Source organism: Pygoscelis adeliae, unplaced genomic scaffold (genome assembly GCF_000699105.1).
Source record: "Pygoscelis adeliae isolate BGI_AS28 unplaced genomic scaffold, ASM69910v1 Scaffold135, whole genome shotgun sequence".
In the NCBI taxonomy this organism is placed as follows: Eukaryota; Metazoa; Chordata; class Aves; order Sphenisciformes; family Spheniscidae; genus Pygoscelis; species Pygoscelis adeliae.
In genome coordinates, this window is record NW_008824908.1 from 3,003,151 (window position 1) to 3,019,990 (window position 16,840).

The 16,840-nt window shown below is 35.5% G+C and overlaps 1 protein-coding gene across 2 annotated transcripts in view; it reads right to left on the bottom strand.

Annotated features, from left to right (window-relative positions):
- The window catches only part of LOC103917735, a 22,134-nt gene extending 5,897 nt beyond the window's left edge, over positions 1 to 16,237 (bottom strand). Inside the window, exons 1-13 of one of the 2 annotated variants that reach the window (XM_009324925.1) lie at positions 16,164 to 16,237; positions 15,184 to 15,252; positions 14,693 to 14,723; positions 12,534 to 12,593; positions 12,017 to 12,097; positions 11,193 to 11,329; positions 9,198 to 9,320; positions 8,138 to 8,180; positions 6,890 to 7,009; positions 5,945 to 6,086; positions 3,778 to 3,823; positions 3,388 to 3,447; positions 1,164 to 1,271 (exon numbers count right to left, since the gene is read on the bottom strand). In XM_009324925.1, the coding sequence (XP_009323200.1) occupies positions 1,164 to 1,271; positions 3,388 to 3,447; positions 3,778 to 3,823; positions 5,945 to 6,086; positions 6,890 to 7,009; positions 8,138 to 8,180; positions 9,198 to 9,320; positions 11,193 to 11,329; positions 12,017 to 12,097; positions 12,534 to 12,593; positions 14,693 to 14,723; positions 15,184 to 15,252; positions 16,164 to 16,214 (1,071 nt within the window). In that variant the 5' untranslated portion in view covers positions 16,215 to 16,237. The remainder of the gene's footprint in view (positions 1 to 1,163; positions 1,272 to 3,387; positions 3,448 to 3,777; positions 3,824 to 5,944; positions 6,087 to 6,889; positions 7,010 to 8,137; positions 8,181 to 9,197; positions 9,321 to 11,192; positions 11,330 to 12,016; positions 12,098 to 12,533; positions 12,594 to 14,692; positions 14,724 to 15,183; positions 15,253 to 16,163) is intronic. The other variant, XM_009324926.1, reaches the window with a different exon arrangement.
- Between the last annotated feature and the right edge of the window lie 603 nt (positions 16,238 to 16,840).

A 16,840-nucleotide genomic window follows, 5' to 3' on the forward strand; every position in this document is an offset into this window, starting at 1 on the left:
TGAAAGTAAGCTTAACGAGGAAGTAAAAAGCAGTGAATAATTAATGAGAACTGTAGGCATGGAATTTATCATGAAGTACTACATTTGCAGCAGAAAGAAGGCAATAGAGGGAAGATGGAATATGGGGAACAAAGATAAACTTTATAATAAAGTCCTGAATTAAGAAAAGCTTTTGAAGAAAAACAAAACACTTTTTTCTTGAAGTGTCACCTCTGTGATTCTCTCCAGCTTTTTGGCTGGTACTTACCCACATTTGGCATTATCTACTTAAGCTCACCCTTTAAATAAAAAAGTAGTGAACTAGCTGTAGTAGTAGGATTAGCTGTTGTGATGAATAAGTCTGTTCAGTACTGACAATTCTCCAAGAAATGTTGGGACGGATAAGGAATAATGTTTCCTATGGCAAATATGTTGAATGGATCACCAACAAGAGTAAAGTTCCTACCATCCCTGTTGACAATAGGGGAATGAACGAAAAATCAAGCATGGAAACTGTGGAGATTATGGAATAACGGAACATAAACTGGAGGTATAGGGGACGCAAGTGGCAACCACAGCAGCCTCCAAGTACTGCTCAGAACACCTCCATACTATGCCTCTGTAAAGACAAGTCAGTCAAAGTAATAGCAAAGAGGGGGAAAACTGGGTTTCTAATAGTGTGGGAAGAATGTGACCTCAAAGGGAACGGTCCAAAGAGTAGGACAAAAAAAAAAAAGTTGTATAAGAAAGAAAAAGAATGTCAATAATGTTTGATTACACGGTGAATGAAGCGAAGGCTGGAAAAGGAAATGGGATACAGAACAAGAGTGTCAGGGAGGTCAGTGGAGATGAGAAAAGCTTAAGTTAGAACTGAAAAGGGGCAAAAAGAGCAGAACAACTGAGATGTAAGGAAAAGCATGGGGAATAAGAGACAAGATGATTTTTAGCTTCTATTAAAAAAAAAGTACCCAAGCACTTTTGAAGAGAAAGTATTAAGACTCCTCAGCAGAAAAGCTGTAAGTTTATCCTATTGTCACTACAAAAATTGAAGTATTTAACAGCCAAAACTTAGAACAGTCTCCCCAGCAATTTTTTTAAGTATAATCAAACTATCAATAACAAAAACACATAATTACAGGAATCTACAGATTTGTAGAACAAAACCAAACCAAAATGCAAATTACTTTTTTTGATACAGCCTGCTGACGATATTCCACTAGTGCATCTGTAAGAGTCTGTGTAACTTTTAGGATAAATGAAGCATCATCTTCATTCAGTATCTCAAAACTTTGCTAGGAAAAAACAAACAAACAAACAAACAAACAACAACATGACTGTAAAAAATCGTCCCTCTGAAAGATTAAAGTATCAGCATGTATAAACAAAACCTGCAGGAACCTCATTTTTTATGTCTCTATCCTTCTGTCAGACATAGCTGAAGTTACAAAGCAAATAAAGTTTTTACTTTTAATCCCATAAATTGGCGGGGGGAAGGGAGGGCAGGAAATAGAAGGAGATCCTGATAGAAGGAAGCTGCAGCTACCCAAGACAATCCTTTGAAAACAAATAACTTGAGAATATGCCTGCAAATACATACAGGAAAATGCTTTTCCTTAAGTATATTGATCTCTTCCCAAGATACCTGCATACAAATGAATACGTACAACTTACCTGAGGCAGCATAGTCATAACCCATTTTGTCTAGAAAGTAGCAAAAATCCAGAACACTACTGAATGTAAAAATACATGCCGCCTTGCCTTATACTAACCGCCTTCTTCCCAAAAGGCCTAAGGAAAAGGCAGTCTTTGAAACTCTGAAGCTTTAGTAGGGGAGCAAGTTCTACTGCTAATAGCCCTCACAAAGAGAGCTACATGTGGCATCCTCTTGTCTACACTAATAAAGTTCTGCTGAAAACACTTCCACTGGGCACAATGCAGCAGAACTGCAGGTCTGTCCTAACAATTCAAACTCTTCTGGATTAGAAACAAACACCTTTAAACACTCCAGACAATGGAAAAAAGTAATAAAAAACTAGCATTATGTTCATATGTGACAACATAACAGGGATTATATTATATTTTTAACACTAACGGTATTTCTCTCTTCTGGTTTGCACAAGTTATATTTAAAGATCTTGTCAAAACCCAGGTGGAAAAAGATAAAACTTGGGCAAGGATATCTCTGCTATCAGGTAATAAAAGAAATACAATTATTTTAATGACAAAGCTGAGCATACTGATTTTCACAGTTAAAAAAGTATACAGTATGGATAATTACTGAACAACTGGAATTATACCATGATATGAACAGCAAGTCCAAAAAAGATACTTGTAAAATTACTTTCCACTACATAAGAAGCCTTTTGAATCCAACAACAGAAACACATAATGCAGCTTTAAAAAAAAAATGACTGTAGATGCTAATATTAAACAATTTTCAAACTTTCAAAAACAGAACGTTGTTCCAATCACATTCCCAACAGTCCTCTTTTGTTCTCGGAGGACAATCATACTAAGCAAGAGGATGCCTCAAAACAAATTCAAGTTTTATTAGCAAGGTGCAATCTTTACACCTAATAATTCCCTATTAAAAAGGGGAAAAAAGATTTTATGATGGTCAACAGTGCTTATATTACCATGCAGTAGCTGAGTCACAGCAACTATCAGTAAAGACTTCCGTACAGTTTGTCACTGATGCTTTTAATAAAATTGCCATTTCTGTATGCAAGACCACAAATGTTGTTGCCATCTAACAACTGGCAACTGTTAGTTTTCCACTCTTACTGATTGCATCTGTGCTGTGAATGTGTACATAATACATATTTTCAACAACTGAACAGAACTCGGGTATTCTGCCTTTACAGAGGGAATAGGTAGATTTTTTAAGTTTATGTTTTTCAGGGGTTTTTTTTGTTTAAGTATACAACTTGTATTTCTTAAAAATTGCTTCTTTCCTTTCTGCATATCTCAGATATTTTTCTTCATTCTGCTTCCTTCTGTTATAGAATTACATCTTTCCAAGTTCCTCATTTGAAAATGATAGACCAATTATAAAAGAAAGGAAAAAAAAACTATAAAAGGTCATTTTACTTAAGCACATAATTCAGGAGTGGAGTTAAGCTATAGTTGAGAAAAATGCATTGATTTTCAATGCAAGTCATTCCTCTGACAGTAAACCAGTACTTTGGCAAAAACTCTGTCTAGAAACTTTAGAATGAATAGATATATTATAAATTCATTGATATTAATTCTATTCTGAATCCTACTTTCTGACAAAATATGTTGTTAGATTAGCAGACTGCCTACATTTTGGCTTTCACGTTACTTGCTACATTTTAAACTTAGTAATTCTGTGATTTTTTTTTCCCCCCTCAAAAATTACATTGCAAGTTAAGATTTAACACTCACCAAATAACCCAACAGTTCTTCTTGACTAGTGAATTCTTCAGGATTTGCTGTAAGTTCTTGCTGTTTAATATTAAAAAAAAAAGTCCAGAGATCTATTATGTGCAGTAATTATAAAAATTACTGTTTAATTTTAGTTATTGTGATTATTCTAGGTTCTTGCTCTAATTAACTTGTGTGTGCTTGTATGAAAGGTATACATGTGTTTTCATGACAAAGTAGGAAAAGACCTTTACTTAATAGTTTTGCGTAGTAACTTGTAGCTAATTTATTGTCAATAGTATTATTAATGTGAATAAGCAAAAGTAAACACCATTGCCAAATATATATAAAAGTAATTGTTTCCCCAACTATTTGTAAACTGGGGCAACCCGTTAATGGAAAAATATTCACCTCAACTTCCTCGTTTTCTTCCTGCGATTGTTTATTGGTCTCGCACCTTAAGATAGAATAAATAAATAAATAAAACAGTATACACTTGGTTGATCTATGAAAAATGCGTAGCCAGTCTATAACTGATAATCAGTTTAAATTCCTGACACTCTGCTACTACAGTAGTTCTGACACACTCTGAAAGGTCACATTATTTCCTTGCAGAAATCCCAGTGGTCCCAGATATCATCGTAAAAATTAGTTATGAGGGTTTTTTTTAGTGTGATTAGCTAGTACATGAGTTCTAAAACCCAGAGTTAAGAAAAAAGTTTGACATTGGTAGTAAAAGCTCTAAGCTTTTTGTATGCATTGCAGAAAGACAAGGCCCCTGATTACAATATGATTTTTATCAGTACTTCACAAACTTGCCTTTACAAAAATTCAGCTGTAAAAAGAAGTATTTTACAATGTAGCCACAGAGATACTGGGCAAACAAAGATTCATATGGCTAAAAGTTACTAACGCGTATTTGTGCTGTTCTGCAACTACAGCTACTGTAGAAGCATTCCATCCCTTTTCAAGCCCAGGAACCAGGGCTGAGAGTGGTTGGAGTTTTTTAATTAACCAAAACCATATGACCGCCAAGCCTAAGCCCTCCTCTCTCTTGAAATCTTTCTTAGGAATCAAAAGTGTAGAAAAGGAGATGATACATTTAATGAACTCAAAATAAAATAATTTACATCTTTGGATGACTGTGCAGAACTTCACTACAAAGAAATTAAGAGTCATAGAAATTCTCAGACTGATATTGCAGAATCTTTAAGTGGAAACATCATTTGACTGCTTGCTGTCAATGAGAATGTGATCTTATTCCTTTTAAGAAACTATATATTGAGTTCACATCTCTCAGAAGTCTCAGAAAAATAAACAGTAAAGGAACAAGCTGAAGTCCTAATTTAGTAACTAACTTCCAAATCAGTCTCCCGCTGAAACACCTGGCTGCTCATAGTTACCCAGGATCTATCTGAACAACTGGATTAACAACATTAAGTGATTTTCCAAAGGATGCTGTTCTTAAAACTTAAAGTACAGGACTCCACAATGAGGATCAGTGTCAGGTAGAAATAGACAGCAGCATTTGCAGATGTGGATGTCTGAGCTTTTATTAGTTCCCTATTTTTGATGTTTTCACGAACTAGTTCACTCTCCAGATTAAGAAGTGTTACAGTTCTTTGAAAGTCAGACAAATGAACACAAAGATTCATAAACCTGGACTTGAATCTGGTTTCAATTAATCCTTTTCCTTAATGGTTGCCCCATAGAGAGGCAGAAGTCCTACAAAAAGACATTTCAGGAACAAGGAAGTTTCTCCTTTTACTGGGTAACAGTAAAGAAGCAAAAGGGGTTAGCTCTCCATGTCTAGGAGAGATACTACTGGTTTAAAGATAAGAAACATTCCAAAAGAATGTCATTACAGCAAAACCAAAGAGCTAATTGTTGGAACAAAAGTCATATGTTTGGGTTGATGCATGTATTACATCCTTTAGCAAATGCTTTCCTGTGGTTCCTGGTGTTGCACAAAGACGGCTGATGTTGGAGATATCCCCCTCACGCAAAGGCTGATAGTTCAAACTAAACTCACAATACTGTTATTAATAAAGTTATTTACAAATGGCAAGCACAGTTTCACCATTTTAGAACCACACACAATACTTCTTATTGTTCCTCCAGGAAATATTTTGTAAAGATGAACCCCAATTGTTACAGCTATTTACTGATTATCTTTTCCTTCTAAAATCAGTTCATATACCACCCTAATTATCTGACATGAACCCATAACAGAGGGGTTTTTTAAACCACGAGGGAACATTCTTTTTGAACTTGTAATACATGAGGATCATGCCTTAAGGATAACACAGTTAAATACAAAAACTAGTTGCATCTAGAGCAAAATCTGAGGTCACTTTACATACACCAGGTTTTCTGTTGATGAGAGGAGTTTACAGCTGAGCACAATTTCAGAAGACAAGCATTTTACTATTATAGCATGCCTTTCTTCATCACAGCACACTATGCAAATCCAGTGTAGACAGCTATCATCTACATTTTCCTCTGAGTAAATTTAAAGGGGTTGGGTTGGGTTTGGTTTGGTTTGGGGGGTGGGGTGGATTTTTTTTGTTTGTTTTACTTTTCTGAGTTGTTGCCTTTGCTGCCTTCTTCAGTCTTGTTGCCTTTGCTGCTTTCAGTAGCCTTATTAGGTTCAACCTTCTCATCTGGTTTTGCCTGTTCATTCTGACTTTTTGCCTGCTCCTCTTGAACATTCTTTTCATCTAAAACAACAAAATCAGTATATTTAGTAATGGTTTTCCAATATTTTAAAAGTATTCTTTGCTTAGAATTTGTTTTAAAAATAACATCAGTAAAACCTGAAGATGAAAGTAAGGTGTCTTGTGAAGAAATAAAATAAAAACGGAACCTAAAAAGCAAAGATTTGGTTCAGCCATGAAGCACAAGTTTGTATTTCTGATCAGAAATATTCTGAATGAGAATAATTATAATGCATTTAGACAGAACCCTAATCTCACCTTTGACATTAAGTCTACAACCAAGCAGCAACTTCTGATGTTTCTTCAGTTACATGGTGCTCACTGATTTTTATATTTAATTCTGGTTTTGTTTTCAAGAAAATAAGCGTTAGTCAAATATTTTAGATGTCGTTAAAAAAAAAAAAAACATCTATCCAATCTATTTCCTTTTTATGCTTCTTGTGCTCTAAACAAAGTCTGGCATGCAGCTGTTCCCATTTTTTTTTTTCCTGACACCAAAGCACAGCTTATGTGCCCAAAGAGTCTGTGCCTACCCCAAAAATATGCATGGTAAAAATTTCTAATTATGAATCTTGTCTTGTTTCTATTCTAACGTATCCAGCGATGTTAAGTAAAACTACACAGTTTTCTTTGCAAAGACTGGGATTATTCTTTCCTCTGCCACAGACCACGAACCCATCCACACACTGTGCAAATTCACCTTCTATAGCAGAACATAACTATAGGAACTATAAACAGGCACATACAGAGTAAATAATTCACACATTGGTGAAAGTTAAAAGTAAAAAAAATCATTTTTCTCTTACCTTGAATAGGGTCTGGCATTTTTCCATCCTTATTTTTACAATCTGTTTTTTCTTCATTACTAAGCGACATATCCACATGCTGAACTTTAGCTTTTGAAGGGCTGTCATCTGCATTAGGATCTAAACAAACATGCTTGAAATGTAGCACAACGGACATTATCTTGATAGAGGAGGGTTCTAAAACTGCACTTCAATTTCAGCTAGCTCTGTTTCTGTGCACTAGTGGTTACAAACATTAACAATAATTTTATAAGCATTATTCTGTGAAAGCATATTAAATATGAACTACAAATTAATAACAAAGTTTTAAATATTTTATACCCTGGTTATAGTTACATACACAAAAGATGTAAATATTATAAATATAGTAGAATGCCACATAGCCATGTGCAAAATTAGACACATTAATCAATAGGTTACAGTCAAGAAATGTAATTTGACTAGGATTCAACTTATTTCAAAACACTTTCCTAGATTCAAAATGGATATCTTTCCTCTTCAGAGTAAAATCTTCTCATTACTTCTATTAAGCTATTTTAAGACACCATTTACATACTATTACGCATTAAAATTAAGTACATTAGTTTTAACTCAAATCTTTATTTTTCATGTAGGTCTGAGAATGAGAGTCTCGTAGCAATTTTTAGCTATTTCCTAAAGTGGCATGCAATTGTACTGTCTGTCCATCTGGATGACACTGTACTACAATGAGCTTTGAAAGATTAAACTGAGTGGAGAAGTCTCACAGATACCACGTTCCTACAATTTTGTGAGTAGCAGTGGCTAGTAAAACAGGAAGTTTTCTTCCACAGGTAAGAGCTATAGCTACGCTTTAAGAATTCTGTCTGGCTTTCTGGACTGGAAATTAAATACACGCATGGAGCTCCAACCTGCTCCTTTTGCCCAGTTCACCAAAATGCTCATGAGTAATTGGCACTGCAGAGACTACAGCAGTTACCAGATAAAAAGAAATCATAGGTAAAGGATCCTGGGAAGCGAGGGGGACTGGGATGGAAAGAGAGAACAAAGTCGTATAAAACAGGTCTCTCTAGTTATGTTGCCCGTGGAAAAACTTGTTCATCCATCAAATTTTCAATACAAACAGTACAAAATGCAGCTTAGAACATAAGCGCACTCTACAATTACTGACCAAATCTTTCAATTTGCCCTTAAATCAAGCTGATTTAGATCAAGGAGAGTTTATCCCAATTAGAAATGTACAATTTACATCCCACTGAACACACTTACATTCTTGCCATCTCCTCCTCATTATCGGAGCATCTGTAACAACCTAAACATAAAACCCATTTATGTTAGCTATTTTGTGGATAAAATTATTCCATAGGTATTTCATCTGAGTGAAATATTTATTTTTTTAACGATATGTGACCAGTAGTATTAAACACATAAGTGTAAATCCCTGAATGGATATTCAAAAAGTCAGTAAGTCAGTTACCTGGACACTTATTTACCACAATTTTTGTTAGAGCTAAAAAAATCAAATAGCTGGTTTCAGAAAATATAGCAGTAAAATTAAACCAGGTTATGCATGCTCTATTTAAAAGTTCCTTAAAGCAAGGATGGATTTGCTATGGATGTAGTGAAACTGTTCCTAGAAAAACAAGTCTACAAAATATAGATGGAATTAATTATTTCTATATCCATGAACATAAACCTCAAGTAAAATACACAGTCTTGAGTCAAGAAGAAATTTGTATTAAGTAGGTCAAAAGAAAAAGTTGCTGCCAATAGTCAGTTTTGGTTTTCTTTTTAAGCAGTGGTTAAAAATGGAGGATATGCAGACAGATTGAATTTGAAGATCTGAAATCTCTCCCTTCTAGACCATTCACTCTAGAAGAAAGACTTGATCTTCCAATATTTCCATACTTTTCTTGATTAGAAAAGAGTAAGATCAGTACAGGCTCTCATCCTTGAGCCTAGCTGTGATAGTATCGCACAGAAAGAAACATGGGTCTTTTGTCAGATGGGCAGGACATAAGGAGCTTAAACACAGTAACATTGTGAATTCCACTTTGAAACGAGACATAGGCTATGCACGTTAAGTAGCATTAGCAAGGATCTTGCCAAGAAGCACTGCTTAACAAGCAGGATGTTGACAGATATTGAAATTGATGGAGAAAAATTTAATGTATACCATGAAGAACACTAAGCATCTGAGTAAGCTTGCCATGAATCAGAGTGGTAAGGTACACCTCAAGAAGAAACTTTGCCAATATCCTGCCCAGATAATTTTTTAATGGTTTTTTTAAATAACTATAAAACTTCTGGAATTTTTAAAGAGATGTACCTTTATTTGTTTTCTTCCTTCTTTCTTCTCAATTGTTAATGCAACTTGCCTAACTTTTCTGTTCAGTTCGGAGCCTTTACCCTTAACTTCATCAGATTCTGCTATCTCAGGATAATGTTGTTTCTAGAAAATAAGGAAACGCAAATCCTGAAGTCATGCTTTGTCCTACGCAACGCTTTCCAGATCTAGCACAGGTAATAATCATGGAAGATAAATCAACTTTTACAAATACATAGCAGAACTTATTAAAATGATTATGTATAGAATCACATAATAATTTAGGGGAGTGAAGCCAAATCTTCTGCTCAAAATAGGGTTGACACTGAACGGGTTGCACAGGGCTTTGTCCACTTGGGTCTTAAAAACCTGTGAATACAGAGATTCCCCCATCTCTCTGGGCAACCTGCTCCAATGCTTGACTGCCCTCACAGTGAAAAACTTCTTCCTTATATCAAGTACGAAACTCCCCTGTTTGAATTTATGTTACTGCCTGCACCTCCATAAAGGGCCTGATTCTGCCTTCTTAATAACCTCCCCTGAGGTACTGGAGGGCTACTATTAGATCCCCCTGACACTTTTTCTGCTCCAGCCTGAACAAGCCCAACTACCTTAGCCTCTCCTCGCAGGGCAAGTGCTTCAGCCCCCTGACCATCTTGGCAGCATTCCACTGGACTTACTCAATTTCATCAATAACTTTCTTGTCTGCAGTAGCACAAAACTGGACACAATATTCTAGACATGGCCTAACAAGTGTCAATAACAGGGGAATAGTCACTCCCTTGATCTACTGGCTATACCCTTGTTAGTATAGCTCAGCTTGCTGTTAGCCTTCATTGATGCCAAGGTACACTACTTAAGCTTGTTGTCCACCAGGACCCCCAGCTACTTTTCAGCAGAGCAAATTCCAGCCGTTTAGTCTCCTGCCTGTCCCACTGCCTAGGGTTAATCCATCCCAGGTGCATGATGAAAGGTTATCCTTCTTGAATTATTATATTTTATAATATTTAAGAATATAACAGAGATGCAGTTAACAAGCATAAGATTCGGAATTGCAGGAAACAGTTCAAAGTAAACAAGAAATACAAGAGCTGAGAATATCAAAACCACCAAAACAAGTCTCACTCAGCATATACAGCTGAATTAATGACCAGAAACAGCATGATGTTTACGAAGGACATCATTGCAGATACATTGTAATACACCCGATGACAACATTAGCTCTAAAACTGCCTAAAAATGCCATACAAACTCAACAACTTTCTAGGACTTTAAGATACATCGGATATAATACCAACTTTGAGCAGATATTTTATGGAAAGTATCAAAATTCTTTTCAAAATATTGCTTTCTCAGTTTTGTTAAAGCCCATCCTAAACAAATATATTCAAGTAAACATTCAAAGACTGGACAGCCTCATTTCTCTAAACACACTGAAAAAAATAAACAGTTCAAAGCAAAATGTATTTAAGCATTCGTGGGCTGATGTGAACATTAAGAGCTTTGCAAATCTCCAGAAAACAGGCTTGTCCAGCCACAAAACAGGGAATAAAACTTTTTTCCCCCCTCATTCCAAGTCACAGCCTCTATCCAATACATATCATGTTCATTTATAGTTATGTTCCTTTTAGTCTAAAGCATCTGAAAGATGGAACTATTTCTTCATTGATCCAGTTCTTTAAGATAATACAAAGCTTAGCCAAAAACCTACTTCTAGTCAATTTTAGCTGTGGATTTCACTATTGGCATTACTGGTCAACCAAAATAGAATAATCTAAAAACTCAGTGTCAGCAGTGGACAGGCATACACATTATTGATGAGAAGAATTTTAAATCCATTTATCACAGCATAAACCCAGTTGCACGGTTGCAACAGAAACACACACATTTTCACAAAAGCTTATATAACACCTTTTTTTTTTTTAATCATAATATGACTAGCAAATTCTCTACTTCAATTATTACATCCAAAAAAAAGTCCTTACTCTAAAAACTTACCAGGTATGCCAGTCTATGCTTGGAACCACAAACATGCATGAACATGTTACTCAGTCCTGTTTTACAATGGCACAGTTGGCATTCATAGAGAAAAGGGAAATTCTCTTTTGATCTGTATTCAATTATATAATTAAGTCCTGTATTGATAAAAAAAAAAAGTTAGGAGATTTGATGTTTGCTGAAACAAATAATCAGTGCTAGTTACAAAAGAGACATTAAAGGAAACTATTACTATTGCGTGCCAAACACATGAATCAAGATTTTCAGAACCATCATTATTTTGTTATCTTATCTTTTGGGTGTCTAGACTTCCTCAACACCAAAGGTACAAAACTGAATTTCTTTAAGATGCCTTATGTTTACCACATAGAACTTGACTTTTTTTTTTTTTTAAATCACCTAAAAAATTAATAGCAACAATTCTTTTGTAACTATTTAGAAGGGAATGTATTTTAATATATGCCTTGCAGTTATTTTTCCTGTCCGCTCCACTCTCCCTTCCCTTCACGGGATTGGCAGTTAAATTGCAAAGAATAGTAACAATCATTTAAGTCAAAGTTCCTTTCTGTCATGTCACCCTAGATTGTTTCTAGAGCATACTTTTTACCTGTGGAATCTACCATAATAAAAAATATTCCAGGCCAAATCCAATGATTTTGTCACTAAGATCAGTCACTTTCATACCATACTATAAGGTACTCAGTGTAAACTTAGTAAGATTTTATTACACATTACCTAATTTACATTTAAAAAAACAAATTACTCAATACTCTTTAAAGATAAACACCACACAAGCAAACAATTACCGTATTAAAAACCCTCACCAAGTGCAGGTTCTGAATCTTTACATGTATTAAGCTGTTCTTCCAAGGTCTGTCCATGAAACCTCTCTGGCTCAGTTTGCACTGTAAGATAAAATCAAATTTATGTAATCCCACATCATCCATCTATCAATCAGTCTTCAAAGTCTCAAGTCACATCACAAAACCCCTCCAAAATGAAACGAACTCCTGAGTTTCACCTTTGGCCTAGAGAAAATATGCCAAGAAATTCACATTCAAGTGAATCCCTGTTCATATATGGCCCCACATCACAAATTAAGTCAGTTATTGGAAAACGTTATCCCCCCAATCTTATTTTCACTCTTTTTATAGCATTTTGTTTGCAAATACTGTTTTAAGTATTATTACAAACTATTACTGCAGATGGAAAAGACAATGAACAGAAATGAACTCCCAATGACCTGCTAAGGTCTAGACATCACTTGTAACACTGTACCTCAAAACATTTTATTTCTCCCTCTTTTCTTTTTCTTTTTTTTTTTTCATTAAACATTCTTACCATAATCAGGAAGTTTTACAGGTGTTTTCACTTGCTCCCCTGAGCCACTTGCAGTTTTAACTAAATAAAAACAAACCAGAAGTGGAAATAAAATTTTAAGTACAAAAACCAATTTGGTATGATAATGTATTTTTTTAAAGAAAACTCTTTGAGCTTTTGCTGGCATGAGAAAAATAAGCTATGTTTAGTTTTGAATGTACTATGAGATTTTTTTGGCAAAAAATGGTCAAAAAAACCATTTACTCCAAACAATAACAAAGTTATTTAATGTCAGGCAATTCGACAAAGCAGACAGAGAGGAAGACCAACCAAGCCACTAGTTATCACACAACATGAGTTCAAATACACATCACAAAATTCAGTTATTTAAACAGTGGCTTAAACTGTAAGTAATTTTGCCTGTAATTTAATTTATATAGAAGACAACCTTCAACAAGGGAAAAGCCTGACTGATTCACCACAGTGCAAATGTCTTTTATTCTATAATGAACAAAGCTGCATTTCATAAATTTCAGGACTACTTTAATCCAATACATCACAGCAATTCAGTTTAAATCCACTGAACTTGAGGTGCTTAAACTGCCAGCCCACATGCTGCCTGTCAGGGCACTTGACTCAGCCCATAACCTTCCCATCTTTTTGAAAAGTTCTTGCAGCTATCCTCTCCCCAGTCAAATATATTTTTCTATCCACATATGGCATGTAATAGGGCTGGGGCTGCAGAACCTTAAGAAAGGTAAGACAGAGATGACCACATAACATGATCTGCCATTGAGGAACCTGGAGAGAGAACGACATCTGTATAAGATGAGATTCTGCGTGTTTGGGAGTGAAGTGCCAAGCACACAAAAGAAGCAAGTTGCTATTCCTTGAATAGGCACTTAACGCACTCACTATAGGACAACAAGAACAGAATTTCAGAAATTCAGAAAGCTCAGCATTTTACTACATGATAATAAATAAATAAAGCAGTACCTGAAAAAATGCCAGCTAACGGCAAATTTCATTTTTTCATCTCTTAAATATCCCTCAACCCTGTTACTCTCCTGTTGCAAGTAATCTCTTACTAAAACATCAGATATTGATAAGAAGTTGAGCATAAGGTTTACAATAAACCCTAAACAGAAGGTGGGAGTCAGAAGGCTTCAACCTTCTGATATGTGACATCAGAAAGAGTCACATATGCTTTGATTACAGAGATAAATACTCAAGTTTTCATGAAGATTAAGTTACAAACTATATTGTGTTGACAGCTGATGAAGCTGCCAGCTCATTCCTGCCAATTAGGTTTTACTTAATGCTAGCTGCATTACCACCAACCTTCTGAAATGATCTTAATCAAAACATCAGAAGAGTAAAAGAAAAGAAATAAAGTGTTATGAAGATAAACCTACAAAGACTCTAACAACACGAATCATATTCTGGTCACTAGAATTCATCAAGTTTTTTAGTGGCCAATTAATCCTTTAAAAAAAAAAAAAGAAATAAAAAGATATGATGACTATCTGCGGATTCACCTCTGAACATTTCAGAGCATCCATTTCAGCACCATCCAGCTGCTAAATATTTAAATTTGCTTTACAGTCTGTACAAAAATTCCCAGACTGGGTAGGTGCAATGACTATGTATACTTGGGCCACAACTTTCAAACCCAATTCTAGGAGCAGTGCACTGTAGAAACCTGTAAATAGAAACCTGTTAGACCTTCATTTCTTCTGGAACTGGACCAGTTCATAAAGACCTGGAGAAGGTTTAATGATATATTAAACCTATTAAAAGTATAAGCTCTTTTAAAAAACAAATATAAAGTATATACAGAAAAAAGTATTTCTACATGCTTTAAGAAGCATAGTTTTTTAAAATATATTTTAAATCTTGAAGGTGTCTAAGGTCTTGAATTCTTTAAGGTTTCTCAAAACTTTAGGTGATTTGTAGTGCTGTAGCTAGTGCTTTTTAATAAACTTTGCATACCTCTTGCTCACACTATTGATTGATTTCTGTAGAATTAGATAGTTATGTCATTAAAGAACACAAGACACGTTTTAAAGCACAAGTCTTGAGAAAGTCTTTTTCTTGTTTGTTTCATAAACAACTACATTGGGGTGGAGAAAAAGGTATATGTATAGAACAGAGTAGGAAGTAAAAAATCTTGCACTTACCAATGCCATGAGCTTTCAGTGCTTCTTCAACCTAGCTTCACAAGTCATCAACCAACAAGGAAGACAAAAAATAACAATGCAAACATTTTATTATTTATAAAATAAGTTAGATTAACACCAACACCACAGATTCTCTCAGGTGAATAGATAATTACATGAAACTTGAAAGAGATCTACATCTTTTTTCCTAGATTGTCTATGATTTAAATAATTCCATTCTGCATTTATTAACAGCCATGTATTCTCATGTATTGTCTTTACTAATCCAGAATACAAGACACAAAGTTGTAACAACATTTTCTGATAGGACTAATGTACAAAACTAAGTTCTACTTTATTGCAGTGAACAAAATAGTAAAGCAACAAAACTAGCTAAATATCTGAAACTGCACGTTTTAACACTACATTAAAAATTAGATTTCAAACCCGTATTCTATTGCTAAATAAATCTGTAAAATCTGACAAAAGGTACATTCAAAAACTGATCTTACCGTCTTGTGTTTGAATCCAAGGAAGTGAGTCTGCAAGTTTAATGCAGAAGCACACCAGATTTTGCAAATCTAGGTTAAAGAGAAAAAGTATTTCTAGCATTGCACACAAACCAACAGAAAAAAATACCACCGATATCAAAACAAAACAAATCTGCTACCAAAATGTCAGTATATGTAAGTTCTACAAAAGTACTGTTCCTCCAAAGACAAACTAAAGCAGCTTCTAGATCTTTTCTTTGTGAGTCTCCAAGACCACCCAAATACCGTGTAATGGAAAGGAATCTCCACATCACAGAAAAATTTCAGATGTCTCCAGAACCCTGCAGCTATCTCATAGCATATTTTTGTGTGAATAAGTAAAGACAGATCCAAGATCTTCCTCACAAACTATTAACCGGTTAAGTCTGAACTAGAGGCAAGGCATAATTGTAACAAGCCAGTACACCTGTCTAAGATGAGCCAGTTGTCCTCAGTGCTGCATCCAGACTAACACACTCTCATCAGTTTGGGGCCTGCCTCACTCATGTGCATGTGAAGTTTTCCAGTCACAACTGGTCTATGCCTGGGCTGGTTCAGAACAGGAGCAGATTAGGTTTAAATTCATGTGAATGAACAAAGGCAGTCCAAATATTTTCTCCTCCTCTAAAAAAACCAAGATGCTTAAAAACAACAGCAATAAACCTGAGAACCAGATAAATTAGGAATTTTTTTTTCTGAACAGGAGCTGCAGTTTAATCTTCCACTTTAAAAGAATGTCTTTATTTAGAAACATAATATTATTAAAACTATTCATTTTAATAAGTTGGTTCCTGACATGCATCCAAGTCAAACATGACAAAGACAGCAAAGTAAGTTCAACTCCAGTGCTATTTATCAATTTTGCTTGAGAGAAAAAAAAAAAGTTCACACTTGGTTTATGCCAACTTTGTTCTACCAAAATTATTTTGTATTATGTACAGTTTTCAGAAAGGAATACTTACATTGCAGTAGAAAGGGTTTACTTGCTTCTTTATCTCAGCTTCAGGATCCATATTTGATCTTTATAAGGAAAATCTAGGCAAATTGCAAAAAGATTGCAAACTATTATTTTAGCCTCACAAAATCATTCATATTCTTGTTCCACCTATTTAAAGGTCATCCATACTCCAATTTAAATTTGTGCCTCACCTTCAGTTACATTCAACCTTTAAATCTCCAGGCTAATAATCATATTTTTAACTTGAGAGCAAAAGTACGGCGTGGAAAGAAACAATTCTTCTCCAAGAGTTTCCTTCAGGAAACACAAAGCCACCAGAAGATTACGCACACCCCGAAACAAAACTAATCCGAATTATTTCAAGCTTCCCCCTTCTTCCCGGGACCGAAATGCATGCATGGGCTGGGACAGACGACACACAGCGGCAACAGCCAGGCATGCAGAGAGCAAAGTATGCCTTTGTATCAAGAACACGACGGGGTTTTGTCAAGAAAAGCACATTCCCACTCCGGACCGCGGCGGTGAGGTGGGAGGGGGGGCGAACCTACAAACCCCACGGGAACAGAGACGGCGAGAACGCGAGCCAGCCCCCGTTCCCAGCACGACGCGGGGAAAGCGGCCTTGCCGACACTTCCAGCTCTGCCGGAGAGGGGACGGACACCTGCTATCGCAAGGAGCCGG